This window comes from Coturnix japonica, chromosome 8 (assembly GCF_054131305.1).
Source record: "Coturnix japonica strain WE chromosome 8, WE-NBRP24, whole genome shotgun sequence".
NCBI lineage: Eukaryota > Metazoa > Chordata > Aves > Galliformes > Phasianidae > Coturnix > Coturnix japonica.
In genome coordinates, this window is record NC_140670.1 from 21,767,148 (window position 1) to 21,784,775 (window position 17,628).

Sequence of the window (17,628 nt, forward strand, 5' to 3'; positions counted from 1 at the left end):
GTGGTGTCCAATGGGTGCTGCAGCAGCCCAGCAAAGCTCTGGTTTTCCTCTTATTGCTTTTACAAAGGGGAAGGGCTGGTGCTGCTCAGAGTGGGCCTGTTCTCCGGGCAGTGCCACTTTCTTGGGGACACAAAGAACTCCTGCCAGCCCCCTGCACTGTGAGGGAAGGGGCTTCTGTCTGTCCCTCCCATCCCTCAGCTCCCAGCCCAGGAGCTCTGGAGAGGACAGAGAGCCCTCCCGTGGCCAGCAGCAGCCACAGCTGCGTGGTCCAAGGATGGGGCCATTCCCCCTGCATCACGATGACTCTGCCAGCACCCCCGGGTGCCAAAGGCTCCCACCTCCCCCTTGTACTGGGCCAAGCAGAGCAGCACCAGTGACTGGATCATGCTGTGAGCGCTGGGCTGGGCAGTGCCTCCTGCCCTGCGTGGAGGGGACAGAGCAGCTGTGTGCCCCTAATTGCACTCTGCATCTTCTGAGTCACTTGCAGGTACGGGTTACCTCCACTCTGGCATCCTCCAAAGCCACATGTAGCTCCGGGACCAGCAGGAACTGACCACTATGTGTCCCCAGCTCAGCTGCTGGCTCTTCTAATGTCACACAGAAGGTACAAAGCTCAGGGCCCAGACAGAGCTCCTGGGGTGCCTGGGAGGGGGTGAATGGCTGTGGGTGCTGAGACCCCAGGATGCAGACAGGGTGAGCCGAGATCACTTTGTGAGCCTTTCATGGGGTGTTGATTGGTTCCTGCACCCCAGGAAAGGGCTGCAGTGCTTTCCCCCTTCCTGCCCTCCCTGGCTGTGAGTCCGATCATCCTGAAAATTAAAAAGAAAACCAAACACAGCAGCACTTTAAGAGACTGAGTGGGAAGCTGGGCACTGAGCTGCCGCAAAGCCCCTCGCTCCCACTTCTGCTCTGTGAGCCCCCAGTGTGGGCACAGGTGGGGGGCTCAGGCAATTCCTGCCCCCCCAGCATCTCTCTCCGCCCCCAAGAGTAAAAGGCAGAAAGAGCCGTGCTGAGTACCAACATCAGGGCAGCTCTTCCCACCCTGCTCCCTACCCCATAGGGGGGGCACCTCACCTCCTGTGCCTGTCCCACAGTGGGGATGGGGGCAGTGGGGTGTGGGGGGCCCCTTTGGGCTCCTACCAGTGGCACTTCATATCCACGAGCAAATATTTGCTAATGGCAGCGCGGCCGGGAGAACGCAGCGGAGCTGCTCCCCCCGCCGGGGCAGGCAGGGAAATGAATATGAATTTATCATGATTAGGTGAACCCAGCAGGGAGAGCGGGAGAGAGAGAGAGGGCCAGGCAGGGAGGGGGCGGGCGAAGATGGATCTGTGCAATAAAATTAAATAAGGACACCAAATAGAGTCACTGCTCGCGCGCCTGCCCGCCCGCGTGCTGGGCCTCTCCCGCCCTCCCCTCGCTCCTCCAGCTTTGCTGATTTCTCTCTTTCCTCAAATTTATGAGGCCAATTATGAAGATGAGGTTGGAAGTTCTCAGAAGTTCACTAAATGCAAAGTGCGGTCCCTGCTGTTCCCATCAAATTAATTAACCGAGCGCTATTGATGGCCGGGCGACGTCGGCACGGCGTGGAGCCAGAGGGAAAGGCTGCTGGGGTGCAGCTGGGGGGGGACAGGGGGCCCTATGGGGTGTCCCAGGGCAGCAGCCGTGTGCCCAGTGCACCCCTGATCTGTTGGTACAGCTCCTGTGTAGGGGGCGGTGGTGCCCCCAGCCCATAGGGGTGGCTTTTGGTGGTCCAACACAGCGGGCTCAGAGAGGGAGAAAATCAATCCCGAATGCAGGAGGGAGCGTTTTGCGAACACCCAGCTTCGGGGCCGGGCTCTCTGCCGGCTGGTGCTGTAGGGCTGAGATTGCAGCCACGTCCCAGCGCTGCGCAGGTGGGATGGGAGGGGGAGATGATGAGGATCCTGCGCCCCTCGTCGGGAAAGGAGGCGGAAATCAAGGGAGAGGTGAGGGGACGGGCAGCAGAGGGAGCTGGAGGACCGGGTAAGGGCGGCGCTGCGGATGCCCGAGGAGGTGGCAGCCCGGCTCCTTGTCGCGGGGGGGGATGGCGGGGTAGGAGGTGGGTTGAGCCACAGCCCGGCTCCTGCACCCAGCCCTGTCAGCTCCTCCAGTTTTACTCGCAGTGGGGTCCTGAGTCGGCAGCATTGGGCCTGGAAGGATGCTCACAGCACAGGGATCCGGATGGCTGTGTGACCATCAGCAGCAGAGCAGTGCGTCCTCGGGGAGCAGGAGGACGTGGTGCAGGTATGGCAGGACCTGAAATTGCCCCCTGCTCTGCTCCCTCTACTTCCTGCTGAACCCTGGGGTGTAGAACTCCCCAATTGTTCCTGCAGTCAGCCCGGTTTGTCCTCCCACTGGGCAGGCCAGGCCATGGGTCTGAGACACCAATCCCAGCTGCAGCCCTGAGCCCCACCTGCCACCCCCCTCCCCACCTCCCACCCTCTACCCCACCATTCCCAGCAGCAGGAGCCAATTCACAGCCATGGTGCCACCCTGGGACAGCACAGCCCCTGGAGCATGGGTGGCTGAAGACACTTGCTGATCCTGGGGGGCAATGCCCACAGCAGGAAGGTGTCATTCTTGCTGCTGTACCTGGTACTGCAATGGGGTCTTCATGGTGCCTCCAGGCTTCTCCTGCTGTGATCTCTGCCAGTGTCTGGGTGGGCACTTATCATGCTTTCTAATGGATAGAGTTTTTCTGCTCCCCATTTCCCATGCTCTTCAAAGCTTCAACAACTCACAGGAGATGCAGCAGGACCCCTGCCCTGCTCCTAAGGTTGTACCACTGGGGCACCCCAAGAGAACACACCATTGAAACACCCCAAGGGGGCACCACTGGGACACCTCATGGGTTCACCATGGGAACACAGTGAGGAGACACCATTGGGACACCCCAGGGGGACATCACCGAGACACCTCAAGGGTTCAGAATGGGGATACCCTAAGGGGGCACCACTGGGACGTTCCAAGGAGACACCATTGGGACATCCCAAGGGGACATCACTGGGATGCTCCAAGGAGACACTGCTGGGATGCTCCAAAGGGCAGCACCCACAGCCACGGGGGAGATTTGGGTCTGGGGGGGCCCTCCTGTTCATTCTCCGTTTTCTGCCTTAATTAGGACCCGGAGAGACCAGGCGAAATCGCATTAGCGCGGGGCCCCGGTGCGCGGAGCCATCCATCTTTTTTTATTACAGCGTAATGGGGCTGCTCGCGAGGCGCCGTGCGATTTGTCACAGGCCTCGTTCCCTGATAACGGGCATTTGTCATCACTTTCTTCCCGTGTTAATGTCATCATCGGCGGGCTGACAGGCGGACCCGCGGAGGGAGCGCTGGCGACAGACCACATCCGTCAACCTAATATTTCCGTGGCTGTGGGGATCGGCCGGGCTGCGCGCACGCATTAAAGGGCTTATGGGGGAGAGAGAGGGGGGAAAAAAAGGGAAAAGAAGAAAAAAAGGAAAAAAAGAGGCATTGCTGTGAATTAAAATGTTGGCACGAGCGTGTCGCTGCATGGGGACACGGCCACGGCTTCCTGCTGGAGGACACAGCATCGCCTGGATCACATTGAGAGGATATTTGGGGCTGGGGATCAGCAGAAAGATCACTGGTAAAAGGGGAGGGGATAAGTGGGAGGGTTCCCCCCCATGTCCCACCCTGAGGGTTTGAGCTCAGCTCATTGGAGGCGTTGGTGTGATGAAGTGGGCAGCCTCAGCCCCATGGGGTGGTGGCAGGGAGGGAAACCCGCTGAGCCCCCCACCAGGGAGCTGACCCCAGCCTGCAGCTGCCCAATAATTGTGGTTAGGGGTGCTCAGGGCTTTTCTTCTCAATATTTGGCTGTTCCCATGGAAATTGGGGATGGGGAGAAGGGAAAGGTGCTTGGGATCATGGGTCTTCATGGTGGGTGGGGCCTGTCATATTTAGTTCTGTTCTATTCTTTGGGTGATAACAGACAATAAGAAGGTTTGGGTGGATTTTTAATTTAATATCTGTATCTCCAATACCTTTGCAGGGTATTTGGAGGCTTTTTGTGGGTGCTCCCAGCTCTGCCCACTGCATTCCCAGCTCTGCCCAGCACAGTCCAGGACGTCCCACTCTCCCTCAGGTTGGGAGTTTGGAGTTTCCCCAACGGTCAATGGGGAAACTGAGGCACACAACGCTGCGTCCCCACTGTGCTCCCACCTCTCCACCATAAATCACTGCCCTCGGTGGGCCGACCTCCTTTTAGGAAGGATTTATTGATGGGGGGGGGGGGGGTGTTGGGACACAACTTGGTTGCGGTGGCAGCCATGAGCTTCCATAAATCGAGAGGCAATAGCAGCACAAGGGCTGTGGGCACAGAGCATCCCTGCCAGCCCAGCCCCAGCATCTCCTGCTCCTCGGAGAGCGCGAGCGTGGAAAATCCCCCGGCGGGGCGAGCGGACGCGTGTTCTTTGTAAATGAAGAACATAATTAACATTAAATTAAGGTAATACAAATGAAGACAACACAGCGCCTGACAGGATGAGTGTTTGGGGAGGCAGTAGAGAGAAGTGATTCATATTTTTAATTTACTGTACAAATAGACTTAGTAGGACTGGGGGGGGGGAGGGGGTGGGAAGGGCCGGCCATAAGGAAGGGGGGATTTCTGGATTTCTTTTCTTTTTTTCCTTCTTTTTTTTTGGTCTTTTCTTCTTTTTCCCACTGTTGTTTTGCTGTGCTTTAAGCACACAATGACTATTAAAGTCAACTGCCCATATAATAGGACATCTCCTACATGAGTGCTCTCCGAGAGGCAGCTCGCTGCAGCCATAAATCCCGGCAGTGCCATCTGCTGGCGCGCACCCCGCACCCCGGCACCGACCCGCACCGCAGATACGGGACCCTTCCTTCTCTTCTTGTAGGGATGCACGCTTCTATATATATATATTCTGAATAGCTCATCCTTTAAAGACTATTTGTTGTGTTGGCTGGGTTGGGGAGTGCTGGATCCGAGGAAATGCCTTATGGTTTGGAATGACCCAAATCCCTGCTCCCCTCTCCACCCACCGCCCCCTCCCTCAGCACTGGGCTCACCTTAGGAAGGCACCTGGAGAAGATCATCTCCATCTGTGCTTCCACAGATCCTACCAAGGCCGTGAGTGCCCTCATGGTGCCAAAGTCACTCCTTTATAACACCTCTGCTATTTTCAAAGCCTTCCCCTCACCATCACCATGTCATCCCCTCATCCTCGGTGCCCTCTGAGTACAGCTGAACCCTTTCATTGGTTTGGGCAGTGCTGGAGCCCTGTACTTCTCTCAGCCTGTGGGGACTGTACGACTATCAAATCGTTTGAGCTGAAGGAACACTTTAAGGCCATCTGGTCCCATTTCCCTGCACTGAACAGGGGCACCTACAGCTCCATCAGGTGCTCAGAGCCCCTCCAGCCTGACCTTGGGTGTCTCAAAGGAGGTGGCTGTCCCCACCCACCCACTCTCTGGGCAAGCTGTGCCTTGGCCCCAGTTTAGTGGGCCAGCATTGGTGGTAGGAGGATGGTTGGACTCAATGTTAAAGGTCTTTTCCAACCTTAATGATTCCATAAGGCAACAGCAGGGCTCACACCAGCATGCAGGGGTCGAGGGGTCACTGCTTCCCATGGGTAGGGCACAGGGCATCTCCCAGGCTGCCCAGCACAGCGGGTGGGAGAGATAAATAAATACCAGAATAAATAAATACCAGTGGCAAAGAGGCCTGAAATGATGCTGTCGTTTGCTGGGAATGAGAGACACAAGTGTAATTTAGGTTTTGATATTATGAAAGTCTCGCTGCTCTAAAACAGCAGGGCACTCAGTGCCTCATTAATAAAGGATAAACTTGGAGTCTATTTACAATGCACTTTTTGGGGTTATTTACACTCCATTATACATATGTAATGCTGCACATATTTACCGCTCTGTTCTGCTGCCGAGAGCAGCCGAGTCAGGAGGGGGACGTGGAGGATGCTATGGGGCCGTGATCTCTGCTTCTGTTGTGTTAGAACCAGGCAGTAGGGATCCATACGGACCAGTCGCTGTTCCCATGCACATCATCAGGCTGTGGGTTGACAGGACGTCCAACGAGACCCATCGCTGTCCCCTGCTCCCCCCCCAGCACTACCTGGAGCTCAAGGCAGGATGTGCTCTGAGCCCTCCAGGCTGCTCTCCATGGCCCCGTACCCACGGAGCCTCAGCATCCCTGCATGGCACAGAGGGGAAAGGGGCTGGCGGGCAGCAAAGACACGGCTGATCTCCATGAAGGTCTTGTTCTTGGTCTCGGGGATGATGAGGTAGACATAGAGGGCCACCAGCAGGCAGACCCCACAGAAAACCAAGTAGGAAAAGGCACCGGTTGATATCTGGGGACAAGGAGAGGGAAGGGTTGGGGCGGCAGGTCTTGGCTCCTGGGAGAGCAGAGGAGTCATGACCACCCAGTACTTGATTCAAGGCCATTACCTGCAGGAAAGGGAAGATGAAGCCGATGGTGAAGTTGCAGAGCCAATTGAGAGACCCCCCCAGCACGTAGGCAGCTGAGCGGTGAGACTGCGTGAAGAGCTCGGCCGTCATCAGGAAGGGGACACCAGCTGCATAGGGATGGATGGGTCAGTGGCAGAGGAGCAGGATGTCACTGCACTTTGGGACAAGGGGATGAGTACTGGACAGGGAAGCTTCACCCCCCAGTGCTGTTCCTGGGGTCCCAGTGCTGGGGATGGGGGTGCTCAAGTCATCCTGATGTGAGGTGCTCCAAGGAAGGAAATGAACAAGCAAACAGAAGTGATAATGACTCCAGGAGGAGTGCAGCCCCCGATGGACTCTTACTCACAGCTCGCCCAGAATAGAGATATGTATATTTTTGTTATAAAAGTCCTATTCATCATTGTTTGTGAACAATGAGCCATTAAAATCCTAATTAAAGATGTAATTACAGTGAATAAAGTCTAGGCTGAGGATGAATTATAGATCTGCTAACGGCTCTGTTAATACATCAGCTGGGTAAAGCAGTGCAGGTTCTGTGCCTCAGGTTTGGAGCACTCAGCCCTGTGCTGTCCCCCAGCCCCAACCCCGTCCCTGCAGCCCCCAGACCCACCTGGCCCCATGCAGAACCCAGCGATGATGCCCACCACGCAGGCAACGGCGACGTAGCGCATCCAGGGCAGGGCAGCCTGTGGTGGGACATGGGGTGGTGGAACACCAGGACAGAAGAGATAGTGGGTGGTTTGAGGCAAAGCAGAGCCAGCTCAGGGAGAACCCGTCCCACCCACTGGAGGGATGACAGTTGGACTTAGGGATCTCAGAGGTCTTTTCCAACCTTAATGGTTCTATGTGTCTATGATTCAGCCCTTCACCACCCAGCTCTCATTAAGGGTTGCCTGGGGTTGGAACCAAATTGAGGCACCCAAGGCCCACGGGATGGTAATGTCCCAGTCCTACCTGAAGCAGCAGGCAGCCGGTGATGCCTGCCAGGCAAGTGCCCATGGCACAGAACCCAGTGATGATGAGGGGCCGCCGGCCCAGCTTCTCAATAGTGAAGCACTGCCAGGAGAGAGCAGAAAGCAAGGGGATAATGGGAGCCCCAGTGCAAGGATGAGGATATCCAGGTCCAGCTGCAGGCATGGAATGCTCCTGGTGGCACCTCTATGTCCTCACTGAGATGCATGTCCTAAAATCGAGCCTTCTCACCCCATTCTTCCACTCCATTCTCCCGCCAACCCCGCTGCTCCCCAGCAGAGGGTGGTACAGCTGGTGTACGGGGCCTGTCTGACCCAAGGCTCAATGGCACTGAGTGCTGAGGTCTGTCTGTCTGCCCATCCCTCACTCACCCCAATCAGCCCCGCAACAACTTCAATGGCACCGGTGCCCACAGTGGTATATGGGATCTGGGATTCAGGGATCCCCGCGTTCTGGAAGATGGTGTTGGTGTAAAACCAGATCTGCCGAGGAGGGGACTTGGTGTGAGCAGGGGCACAGAGCTCTGTGTCCCTGCAGAACTGGGTTCCAGCACCAGGACTCACGGCATCGATCCCTGAGAGCTGCATGCCCACATTCACCACTGCCACCGAGAGGGTCTGCCAGCGCACCGAGCGCTCCTGCAGCAACTGCCAGACAGAGACTGTCTGCACCGAGGAGAGGGACTGCTGCTCCTCCTTCATCTCCTCCAGCACCTCCTGCACGTCAGAAGTCCCCAGGAACCGGCGCAGCGCTGTGGGTGGATGGGTGCTCATAGACATGGCATGGGGGGACAGCGGGGCTGCGCATCCCTCAGAGCCAGGGGGATGCCCTGACACCACAGTGATGGGCACCAGGGAAATGCTACAGGACAGCTGAGTGGGGGAGAAGGGCTGGGTTATACGGGTGTGTGGGCTGTAAGGGTAGTGTGGGAGGATGCACACACACAGGTGTTCCCCCCCAGGACAACCCTCACCCTCAGTGGCCGCACAGACATCGTTCCTCTCTATCAGCAGGAACCGTGGGCTCTCGGGGAAGCAGTGCAGCAGCAGGAGCTGGAGGGAGGCAGGGATGGCCACCACAGCGAGGAACAGGGGCCAGTACCTGTCCTGGGGGAGATGGAGACATGTCATGGGGATGGCAGAGCAGGGCCTGGCAGGGGCAGGATGGGGACATTGCATTGAGGGGTAACCCATCAGGAGGCATCCCACAGGGGCCATCCCATTAGACAATATCCCATGGGGTGATATCCCATCCTGCTCACCTGGCCCAGCAGCTCGGGCAGCCCCAGCACCTGTGCACAGAACACCCCCAGGCAGATGAAGATGCTGGGCAGGAGGCCCAGGAAGCCCCGCAGGTTCTTGGGGGCAATTTCTCCCAGGTAGAGGGGCACCACGCTGAGACAGATACCTGGGCAGCACGGACAGCAGGGCCTGGCTGTGGGCAGGGAGGGGGCCACACAGACAACCCCTGGACGCTCTCATGGTTAGGATGAGGGTCTTCTCCACCCACCTGAGTGCAGCCCGGTGATGGCACGGCCAATGATCACCATCTCGGGGGCTGCCAGGTGTCGGCTGAAGGCCATGAGTCCACCAGCCAGGAGGACGAGCAGAGCGCTGCGTCCCAGCGTGCCATGCCTATGGGGTACACACAGCAGTGGGGCAGCCCCTATGGCCTCATCTGTCCTGTGCCACCCCCTTACCTGCCATAGCGTGCCACCAGTGTCCCCACCAGCAAAGAGCCCCCCAGCCCGCCCAGGGCGAAGATGGAGACGGTCAGAGAGTAGAGGAGGGTGAGGGGCCCAGGGGGCAGCCCATGCCCATAGCGCTGGGACCACGTGGCATTATAGAAGGCCTTTATGTGCTGCGGGGCAGAGAAATGGCACTGAATGGAGACGAGAATGGTGGGGAGCCAACAGCATCACAGCCAGCCCTGGGGCACAGCCTGAGGGAAGAGCCAGCACTTTGCTATGGGGCAGGGGTAGGGGTCCCACCACCTCCATAGAGGGATACGGACCCTGGTGGGACTGTGCCATCCCTTACCACTGCTGGTGAGTTCACCACAGCCAGGTTGTAGCCATAGAGCATGGAGGAGCCGAAGGACACCAGGAGGGTGACAGAGATCAGGGGACAGGTGAGGCGCTGGGGGAGAGGTGGGCATCAGTACAGCCCTGTTCCCAGCACAGACCCCAAACACACACAGCTCCCTGATATCCAAGTCCCAGACCTGGGAGCCTCTTCTCCCCACAGACCCCCTCCCTGAGCCCAGTAGCCAGATCCATAGCACTCAGCAGCTCCCGGCTCACGCACACCAAATCCTCACTAATCCCAGCAGGAATCCCAAGCTGGGAACTAGGGAGGGTTACACACTATGAGGCACGGGGGGGGGGAACAGGCATGGGGCAGCCCCCCAGCCCAGCCCCCTGCCCACCCAACACTCACCCCACTGGTGTCCCTGCTGGGCTGCGGGGTCCCCTTCTGGTCAGTCTGAGGATGAGGAGGAGGGGAGGAAGGCAGCCCCCGTGCCTGGCTCTTCTCTCCCATTTTCAGATGGAAAGAGGGAAGAAAAAGAAGGGAAGGCAGCCTGGGTGTTGTCCCCAGGGCTCATTGGAGGCTCCAGAGCAGGCGGAGGAGGAGGAGTCCGGGGCCCTCCCCGCCTCGATGGGGCTCCTCGGGACTGAAGGCAGAGGGATGAAGGGGGTGCTCACATCTCCCAGCTCCCCTATCAGCCCCCCACCATCACATCAGGCTGTGGGGCAGCTATTCCCCATCCGATGTGATGGGGGTAGGAGGGCTGGTGACCCACATGTCCTGATGAATGGGAACATCTGCCTTTGTAGGGACCGGAGTGGCAGAGCCCCCAGCCCCAGGGTGCAGCCCCCAGCCCTAGAGAGTAGAGATGCGGCTCATGGCAGCTCAGAGGAATCCAATTTTGCTGCGGCCAGGAGCTGCCTCCCCTGCTGCTAATGAAGTGCCTTTAATTAGCAGCCTAATAGCAAGCTCTTAATTTGCCGAACAGCCAGTTGAAAGGATGGGGACCCCACTAAGCCAGGCTGGCAACAGCTACGAAGGCTTAAAAGGGACAGGCCAGGCTGGCTGGCCCCACTGTGGGTCAGGTCCCTCCATATGGGACTCCCTGTGTCCTGCAGTGATGTTCTGAGAGCCCCTATATCCCTCTTTGCCTCAGTTTCCCCATGTCTTCACTGGGGCATTGGCCCTCACAGAGCTCTGGGGCTTTGAGGGCTCTGTCCCCAGTGCAGATGGACAAGGCTGCTGTCAGGGGGTACCTGGATTTAGGAGTAACTCTGGGTTACTGTCACTGGTCCCCAGCAGCTGCTGGGAGAGCTTTGGGGGATGCACTGGATCCCATGGCAGGAAGGAAGAGGGATGAGGAGGAAGCCTGGGGGGTCAATTAAGGGCCACTGGGGAGCTGGGATAATTGGAGACACTCCTGCAACCTGACCCAGTGATCCCTCCCACTGTCACCCCTGCGGGAACGCTCACAGCCACCTCCTAACCTGGGTGCTCTCCCACTGCAAGAAGGCCACGTACCTGCACACAGCTCTTCCAAACCCAGGTTTTCCTCCTCCAAGCCACAGCAGCCCCTCAACTCAGCAAACATCCCCAGCAGCCACGAGGCTCCACCATTAATGTGCCCAGCAGGCCCACACTGACCAATCTCCCTCTTCCCCAAACACACCTCAATGAAGTGCACATATAAAACTGAAAAAGAAAATGAAGAAACCAGCCCCCACCAGAAGATTTCATTTGAAAGCCGTGGGTTGATCAGACGCTGCTCATTTGGAGATATGGCAAAACATTACTTCCTTTCTTCATTTGAAGTGGAAATAAGGCACCCATTTTTAAAAGGAAAGGATAATTAAGCACTGCATCTATTTCAGATGAGCTGGCTGGCACTCGCTCTGCTCCTGCAGAAATTTACAATGGAGATTGCTTTTCTGTCTCAGAGAGGAGAGCTCCAGCCCTGAGCTCCTGGATGTGAAGGCAGAACTGCTGGGCAGGGGCCTCCAGCCCACCCTGATGGGTTGGAACTGGATGCTCTTTGGGGCCCCCTCCAGCCCAACTGTTCTGTGATCCTCCCGTCTTTGGGGTCCCTTCCAACTCCATCACTCTGTGATTTGATGACCCTCATCTTTGGGCATCAATGGGAAGGAGAGGAAGGGTTGGATTGGGATAGAATGAGATAAGGAATGACAGAGGATAAAGCAGCATAAATAGACAATGTATGTATTAAAAATCCAACGCTCTCCAAACAAAGCACCCGGCTGCTGGGAATGCTGTCACAAGGAGAGACGGGGATTGGAGGTGACAGGACTCCCAGCCCTGCAGAAAGCAGGAGGTTTGCAATCTCCATCCCCTGCTGGTTCCCAAGAATGGAGCCAGCAGGGAGAGTGGCAGCGGGCGCGCGGTGCGTGTTTGTTTTCTGCCCACCCCGGGAGCTGGGATCTTAAAACCACAGTCGCCTTTGTTTTAAAAGGGGCTGTTAAGTCAAATGGGAAGATGTGAGGTTGCCATCCGCGGAGCATTTTTAAGAGAAAGGTATTCTGAGGCCAAGGGTGCTGGCGTTGGAATCGTCAGCATTGCAGCATCCCCAGCCATTGTGTCGCATGGCGGTGCCGCGATATGTCAATTACTCACTCATTATTGAACAGCAGGATTCTGATTAGCTTATAAAACAAATTTGTGCTTCTCCTACCAGGATCTTGCAAGTGTACCCAGAAAAGCGCAGTCTTTATACTTTTATAGGCAAGATGGCTGTGGCTCGGTGCGTCGCATCCACTCTGACTTACAGGGCAGACCCATTCGCCCCAGCCAGAAGCCATCAGCCATTCAATGGAGTTTGTTAATTAAAAAGTATGCTGTGGTTTTAGGAAAAAGTGGTGGTGGTGGGGTTATATTTTACCCTTCTCTCTTTCTGCCTTCCAGAGCATGGACACGGGCCCTGGGAGCAGCCCCCAGGCAGGTGTTGGGGCAGGGAGGTTCATGCTGTCCAAGCACAAGGCACAGCCGTGATGATCCAACGCTGTCTTTCATCCCCAAAGGAAAACAGGAGAGGTTCACGGCTTAGCCTTCATATTTGTATTTAAGTTATTTTCTGAACAGTTAAAAAAAAAAGAAACAAACCACACTGTTACCATGACCCTAGCTCAAGTGAACATTAGTACATTAACTACACATCACCGTAACATAATCACAAAATTCAAAGCACTCGTTACTTAAGAATCCAGATAACAAATATAGCAGAGTAACAAACCAAAAACACTGGAGAAGCCACGTCCTTCCCCCCCCCCCAGCCCTCAGTCTGAGCAGGGATGTAGCACAGAGCAATTTTTGGGGTGACCAGCTACTACAAATGGGACCCAACCAGCAGTCGGTTACCACACATGAAGGGCTCGTACATCCATGCACATCAGCATCCCTCTGATTTTCAGCGTATCAGTTTAACGTCACCGAAGATTAACCAGTGGTGACAACTCCTGTGGGATATCCACGGGACAAGCAGGGGAGCCCAGCGGTCTTTGGGAACAAGCACAAAGTCACGGGGAGAATTTTCTGACAAGACAAAGGATGATTTATTCTGGCTGTGTCTCAAGGCTCACCATGGGAGAGGAGCTCTGGGAACGTGCCAGGAGTTAGGCTACAGCTCATTAAAAAAAGAAGGAGCGAGGGGGAAAGGAAGGGAACCAAATCCCAGCCTCAGCGGGTGACCATCCTGCCCAGCCCACAGCTGGAGATGGGCAGAAGGAATGTGCCCGTGGGACCTCCCACTTCTGTTCTGGTATTAAACATGGGGACAAAGACCGTGGCCCTCGTGACAATCGACCCAGTGGGGTTTGCTGGCAGGATGAAGGAGGGATTTCATATGGAGACCTCTCCAGGGACAGCTGGGTCTCCTGCTGTTCCCCGTCCTTCTGGGAAGCTGTTATTGCTCCTTGGGGAACAGCAGCAGGGCAAGGCTCAGCACATGAGTGCATCATGCATGCCACTGGGAGACCTGGCAAAGTCCTCTTGGTCACTGCACTTCAGACCTCTCACCCCATGCCCCCAGTGCAACATAAAGGTGGGCATCAACAGACCCACCCATTGCTGCAGGCACCGCTTGATGACCGCCTGGCATTACTAATGTCCTCATAGTAACCCTCTGTCCACGTGAGCCAAGTGCACCAGCTAAGAACCCTGTTTTTGCAGCGCTGTCTCCACTCGTGCAAAGCTCCATCTCCATCCCCCCCACTCTTCCCTCCTAACCTTCAGCCACACAGGTCACCTCCCTCTCTCCTCCCCCAGGCCAGCTCCTCTCCTCGCACCTCTCACCAAGGAGAGCTGCTGGTGCCGTGCCTCAGCACATACACACTGACCACATCAGCCACAATCAGACCTACGGGTGTGAAAGGAAGGTGCTCTCAGAGATGTGCTGCCCCATCAGAGCTGGGATGCTGAGGAACTGAGAGCCAAGCGTGGAGCCCTGCTCAGACTGAGGAAGGAGTGCATGGTGGGGGCAGGGAGCATACCTGGGACAGAGGAACGCACGTGGCAGCCTCCAGTTTTCTCAGTGTTGTTAGAAATAAAAAATAAACTTAAAAAGAAAGAAGGATCCTTTGGAGCAGGAGCAGGTGGCAGGTAGGCGGAGCACGGTGGTCCAAGTCAGCTTCCAGTTTAGGAACAAGTGTAAAGCATTTCAATGTTTCTGATGTCCAGGCTTCTCAACTTGGCACCTGCATCCTTCCCTTCCAGTAGCGGATGTGTCCGTCCCTGAAGGTTCGTGGGGAGGAGACGGCTGCACAAGTTCTCTCGCTGCCAATTCCTTCGTGCCATTTTCTATTTGCATATTTTAAAGCAAGCTGAATTCCTCTGAGGAGGAGAATTGATATTTGCAGCAGAACGGTGTCCTATTGCCAAAGGAGTCACGAGCAGGAGATGGTGTGGCACAGGGATTGTCCTGCTCTGGATGTCCCACACCTGCGGTACTTGGATCCCACAGTCCAAGGGGAAGGCTATGAGAGCTCCCTGCTGGTGGGAGAAGCGACCATCTCTATGCAGCAGAGGTATTTCATTTCAAGGTGATGTGCAACACTTAAAGCCCACAGACACCTCCGGCCCCTTATATCTCCTTCCTGTAGGCAGGTGCTAGCTCTTTTCACCATCAGCTCTGCAATTGCTCCAGCCTGGCTGAGGGATTACCCGTTCAGATCACGCTGAAACCTCTCCCAGGTGCTCCCACGCTCTCACACACACTTGCACACGTATCCTAAGGGGGGAGTTTTGAGAAAGCCACTCTCCTCTGACTCTGGGAGATGTACTTACCAGATTGCTCCTCCCTGGGTGCACAATGAACACCACCAAGTGCCGGCCTGTGGCAGCTTCAAGTTCAAGTTATGTCAGTTCATGCTTCCTTCCTTGCTATCAGAAAACGTGTACAACAACTCGGGGCTGGGTGAAGAATCCTCACCCTCCTGCAGTTCTATACAAAGTACCTAGACACGGCCCCTACCTGAAGGGGAGACACCGTCCCTATGTTTGACAAAGAATGGGAGTTCAGCTGTTGCTCACAAACTGTACCTTAAACAGCTCTAGATAGCAGAGTTCGGACTACAGTACCACTTGAAATACCCAGCAGTGCTCAGAAGTTACAACACAGCAGCACGGAGCAGCAGGGCTACGACAACCACAGCAATCTGCAATGGTGTGCTCCCTGCGCCTGGCCAGCCAGTCTTCTGGTTCTCCCAGACTTCTGCAGATAGCAAAATAAAACACACCTCTGCAGGCGCTACCCACGGAGATGCGACTAAAACATTAGGAAGTTCTGCAGCCGTCAGAGGATTGAATAACAGATGACTGTTTTCTACAGTAACCTAAATGTAGAAGACAAAGGATGACCAGAGGACCAGAGAAAAGGTGAGATCTGAAGCCAAGGTTTATCCCCTACTGATACGTAACCATGCTGCAGATCTTGTAATAACTGAACTTAGAGGAACCGTGTGCAAGTAGGATTAAGAATTAGACTCAGAACTTGAACTGAGAGAAGTCTGGGATGTAAACTTGGACAATCTCTGCTCCCCTGACAATTTTGCTTTGGGACTGCAGTGTGCCTGAAATCCACAGCAACCTTCTTAGACTCTAAAGTAGCATCAAAACTAGTTGCAGATGAACTTATAATTACGATCCAGAACATTTAGGACTCTGCAAAGGTAAGTCGTACTGTTAGTGCTACCTGAGCAGCGTAGAGCTAACCTGTGAGACCCTTTTCACAGCAATAGTTTGGACAGAAAACAGGAGTGTCATCACATGCTCTGAGCTGCTCTTTCAAACTGATGCAGACTCCAGGCTCAACGAAAATACAAGAGCTGGGTGCTCAGCACTGCTGCTCACCTGCTTTCCATTCCTCTGTACATCCACTGCCATCTCGTCCATCCTGGCTGTCACCAAAACAATTTAAGCCCTCTGGGCTGCTCTCTGGGGACCCTTGGTCCAGCTCCTTGCAAAACTCCATTGATGGAAAAAGCACATCCCAAGCAATTAGAAACAACACAACTGCTTCCCCAGCAATGTGATACTGATGAGAATAGCTGAATGAAATGTCCTGTCTGCCAAGTTCCAAGTTTAAAGGGTGTTAGAAAGCCCATTTAAAAGCCTTCCAGCCCAGAGACAAAGGACTCTGATTTCCCACTGCAGGACTGGAGCACCTCCCCACTGAAGCAGTGGGGTTTATTCAAGATGTGGACATGGCCTGGAATGGCCAAAGACTGATATACATCCTTTTTTGATCCAGTTGCAGGCCTGCTGCAATTCCCTTCAGCTCTGTAAAAAGAGCCATGTCACACTGGATCTCTGTCTAGTTCAGAGACATGCAGAACTGTTTCACACGTCCCTCCCCTCCAGGGCTATTTTTATCTCCTAAACAACAGCAATTTGCAAAAGGCTCAGCTAGAGAGCAAAGATCCAGCTCAGCTACCAGCAAAGGGACTAATCATCCCGTGTCCCTAAACCGCAATGCAGCATGCACACAGGTTAGAGAAGCACACACAAAGGCGATCCTATCCCTCCCATCTAAGGCATTTTAGCAAGGCCAGCCCCAGAAATGCCTCAGAACTGCTAACCTCACTGCCTGTGCTCACGGCCACCGCTACACCCACCTGCCATCACCAGGGGACTGTGCCTTTGGATGGAAGGACAGGGGTATATCCAGTCCCCCTCCTTGCCCCAGCCTCAAACCTTATCCAACACAGGGCATTATTCCTAAGCCATCGGCAACACACTGTCTTCAGGGAAAACAACAGGGGTTAGATTGTCCTTTGCACAAATGATTCCTCTGTTAGTGAAATACTGCCCTCAGACAATGCTGCACTGGGATGGGGGGAACTGAACATCAGCCCCAGTCCCTCATGCTTGGGACTTCGGCAAAGGGAGAGCTTAACTTTTCACTGAGAAGCATTCCCCAGCCAAGCAGATGTTAAAGGAGACTACAATGCACATCCAGCTTTCAGAGGGTTAGCAGAGCAGGCAGGAGAGAACGGAGATGGATTTGGCTCATCGTAGTCAAATTTCAAGGGTCCTCCCTTAAAAGAATGGTCAGAACAGCCAAAAGCTGCAGCAGGTGGGGGGGTGAGGTCTGGCTATATAAGTGTTTCTGTCACTCTTCAGAGCTGAAAGCTTTTACAAAGGCCTAGCAATGGAGATGGATTTCAGTGGGAGAGTAGCAGCCTCCTCCCCACCCACCCTCCCACCCTGAGGTGACTCTCCCAGCAGGGTGCACTGTGGCTGTAAGTCTTCTGCTTAACAGCAAAGCAACACATTCTGGCAACATCTTAAATATATTCACAGGACATCTGTGACTGGGTTTGGAGGGAAACCAAACAGGGTAAAGGGAAGGGGAGTGAATGGGAGAACGGGGACGAGGGAGGAAAGGGAAGGGGAGGTTTAAAAATGTTATTTAGTTCACGAAAGATAAAAGTCATCTTCTGATATAGCAGCACTTTAGCAGTCAGCCACGCTGAGTAGACCCTGTCTGAGATCAACCGCATGCCAACTTTGTTCCAGAAACAAGTCTGAGAGCCTCTCTCTTCAGCAAGTATTGGTTATGTGGATAGTTCTTTTGTCCTGGCATTGGCAGATAATTTAAATACTGCAGCTTAAATGAGTCCTGAGAACA

The 17,628-nt window shown here is 55.0% G+C and overlaps 2 protein-coding genes and 1 long non-coding RNA gene across 14 annotated transcripts in view; 1 reads left to right on the forward strand and 2 right to left on the reverse strand.

Annotated features, from left to right (window-relative positions):
* Positions 1 to 486: 486 nt before the first annotated feature.
* On the forward strand, positions 487 to 3,267 carry LOC146759982 (uncharacterized). Its single transcript, XR_014948918.1, has 3 exons — positions 487 to 604; positions 2,145 to 2,265; positions 3,143 to 3,267. It is a non-coding gene; the product is annotated as an uncharacterized LOC146759982 (long non-coding RNA).
* Positions 3,268 to 4,531: 1,264 nt separating this feature from the next.
* Positions 4,532 to 10,145, reverse strand: LOC107316015 (solute carrier family 2, facilitated glucose transporter member 5-like). Of its 3 annotated transcripts, XM_085555245.1 has the most exons (12): positions 9,903 to 10,145; positions 9,504 to 9,602; positions 9,164 to 9,324; positions 8,974 to 9,098; positions 8,726 to 8,871; positions 8,438 to 8,570; positions 8,028 to 8,215; positions 7,836 to 7,946; positions 7,447 to 7,548; positions 7,103 to 7,178; positions 6,472 to 6,599; positions 4,532 to 6,374 (listed from the first exon to the last, which is right to left on the reverse strand). In XM_085555245.1, exons 1-12 carry the CDS (start codon positions 10,002 to 10,004, stop codon positions 6,144 to 6,146), a joined length of 1,602 nt encoding a protein of 533 aa, XP_085411371.1. In that variant the 5' UTR covers positions 10,005 to 10,145; the 3' UTR covers positions 4,532 to 6,143. The 3 variants fall into 3 exon arrangements, with proteins under 3 accessions (XP_085411371.1, XP_085411370.1, XP_085411369.1); XM_085555244.1 differs by having other exon boundaries at positions 8,028 to 8,570; XM_085555243.1 differs by having other exon boundaries at positions 4,532 to 6,599; positions 8,028 to 8,570.
* A 2,400-nt stretch (positions 10,146 to 12,545) lies between these two features.
* BTRC (beta-transducin repeat containing E3 ubiquitin protein ligase) overlaps positions 12,546 to 17,628 on the reverse strand; it is a 106,068-nt gene continuing 100,985 nt past the window's right edge. For all 10 annotated transcript variants that reach the window (XM_015867026.3, XM_015867027.3, XM_015867025.3 and 7 more), the window contains one exon: positions 12,546 to 17,619. The gene's annotated coding sequence lies outside the window, so the exon portion shown is untranslated. The remainder of the gene's footprint in view (positions 17,620 to 17,628) is intronic.

What these genes read in the sequence shown, in the direction of transcription:
- LOC107316015 (XM_085555243.1), bottom strand. Translation starts at nt 10,004, where the DNA reads ATGGGAGAGAAGAGCCAGGCACGGGGGCTGCCTTCCTCCCCTCCTCCT. An exon ending in CATCACCGGGCTGCACTCAG is followed by an intron (nt 8,872 to 8,973) that starts GTGGGTGGAGAA and finishes CGTGCTGCCCAG; the next exon opens with GTATCTGTCTCAGCGTGGTG. An exon ending in TGGGTTCTGCATGGGGCCAG is followed by an intron (nt 6,600 to 7,102) that starts GTGGGTCTGGGG and finishes ATCCCTATGCAG; the next exon opens with CTGGTGTCCCCTTCCTGATG.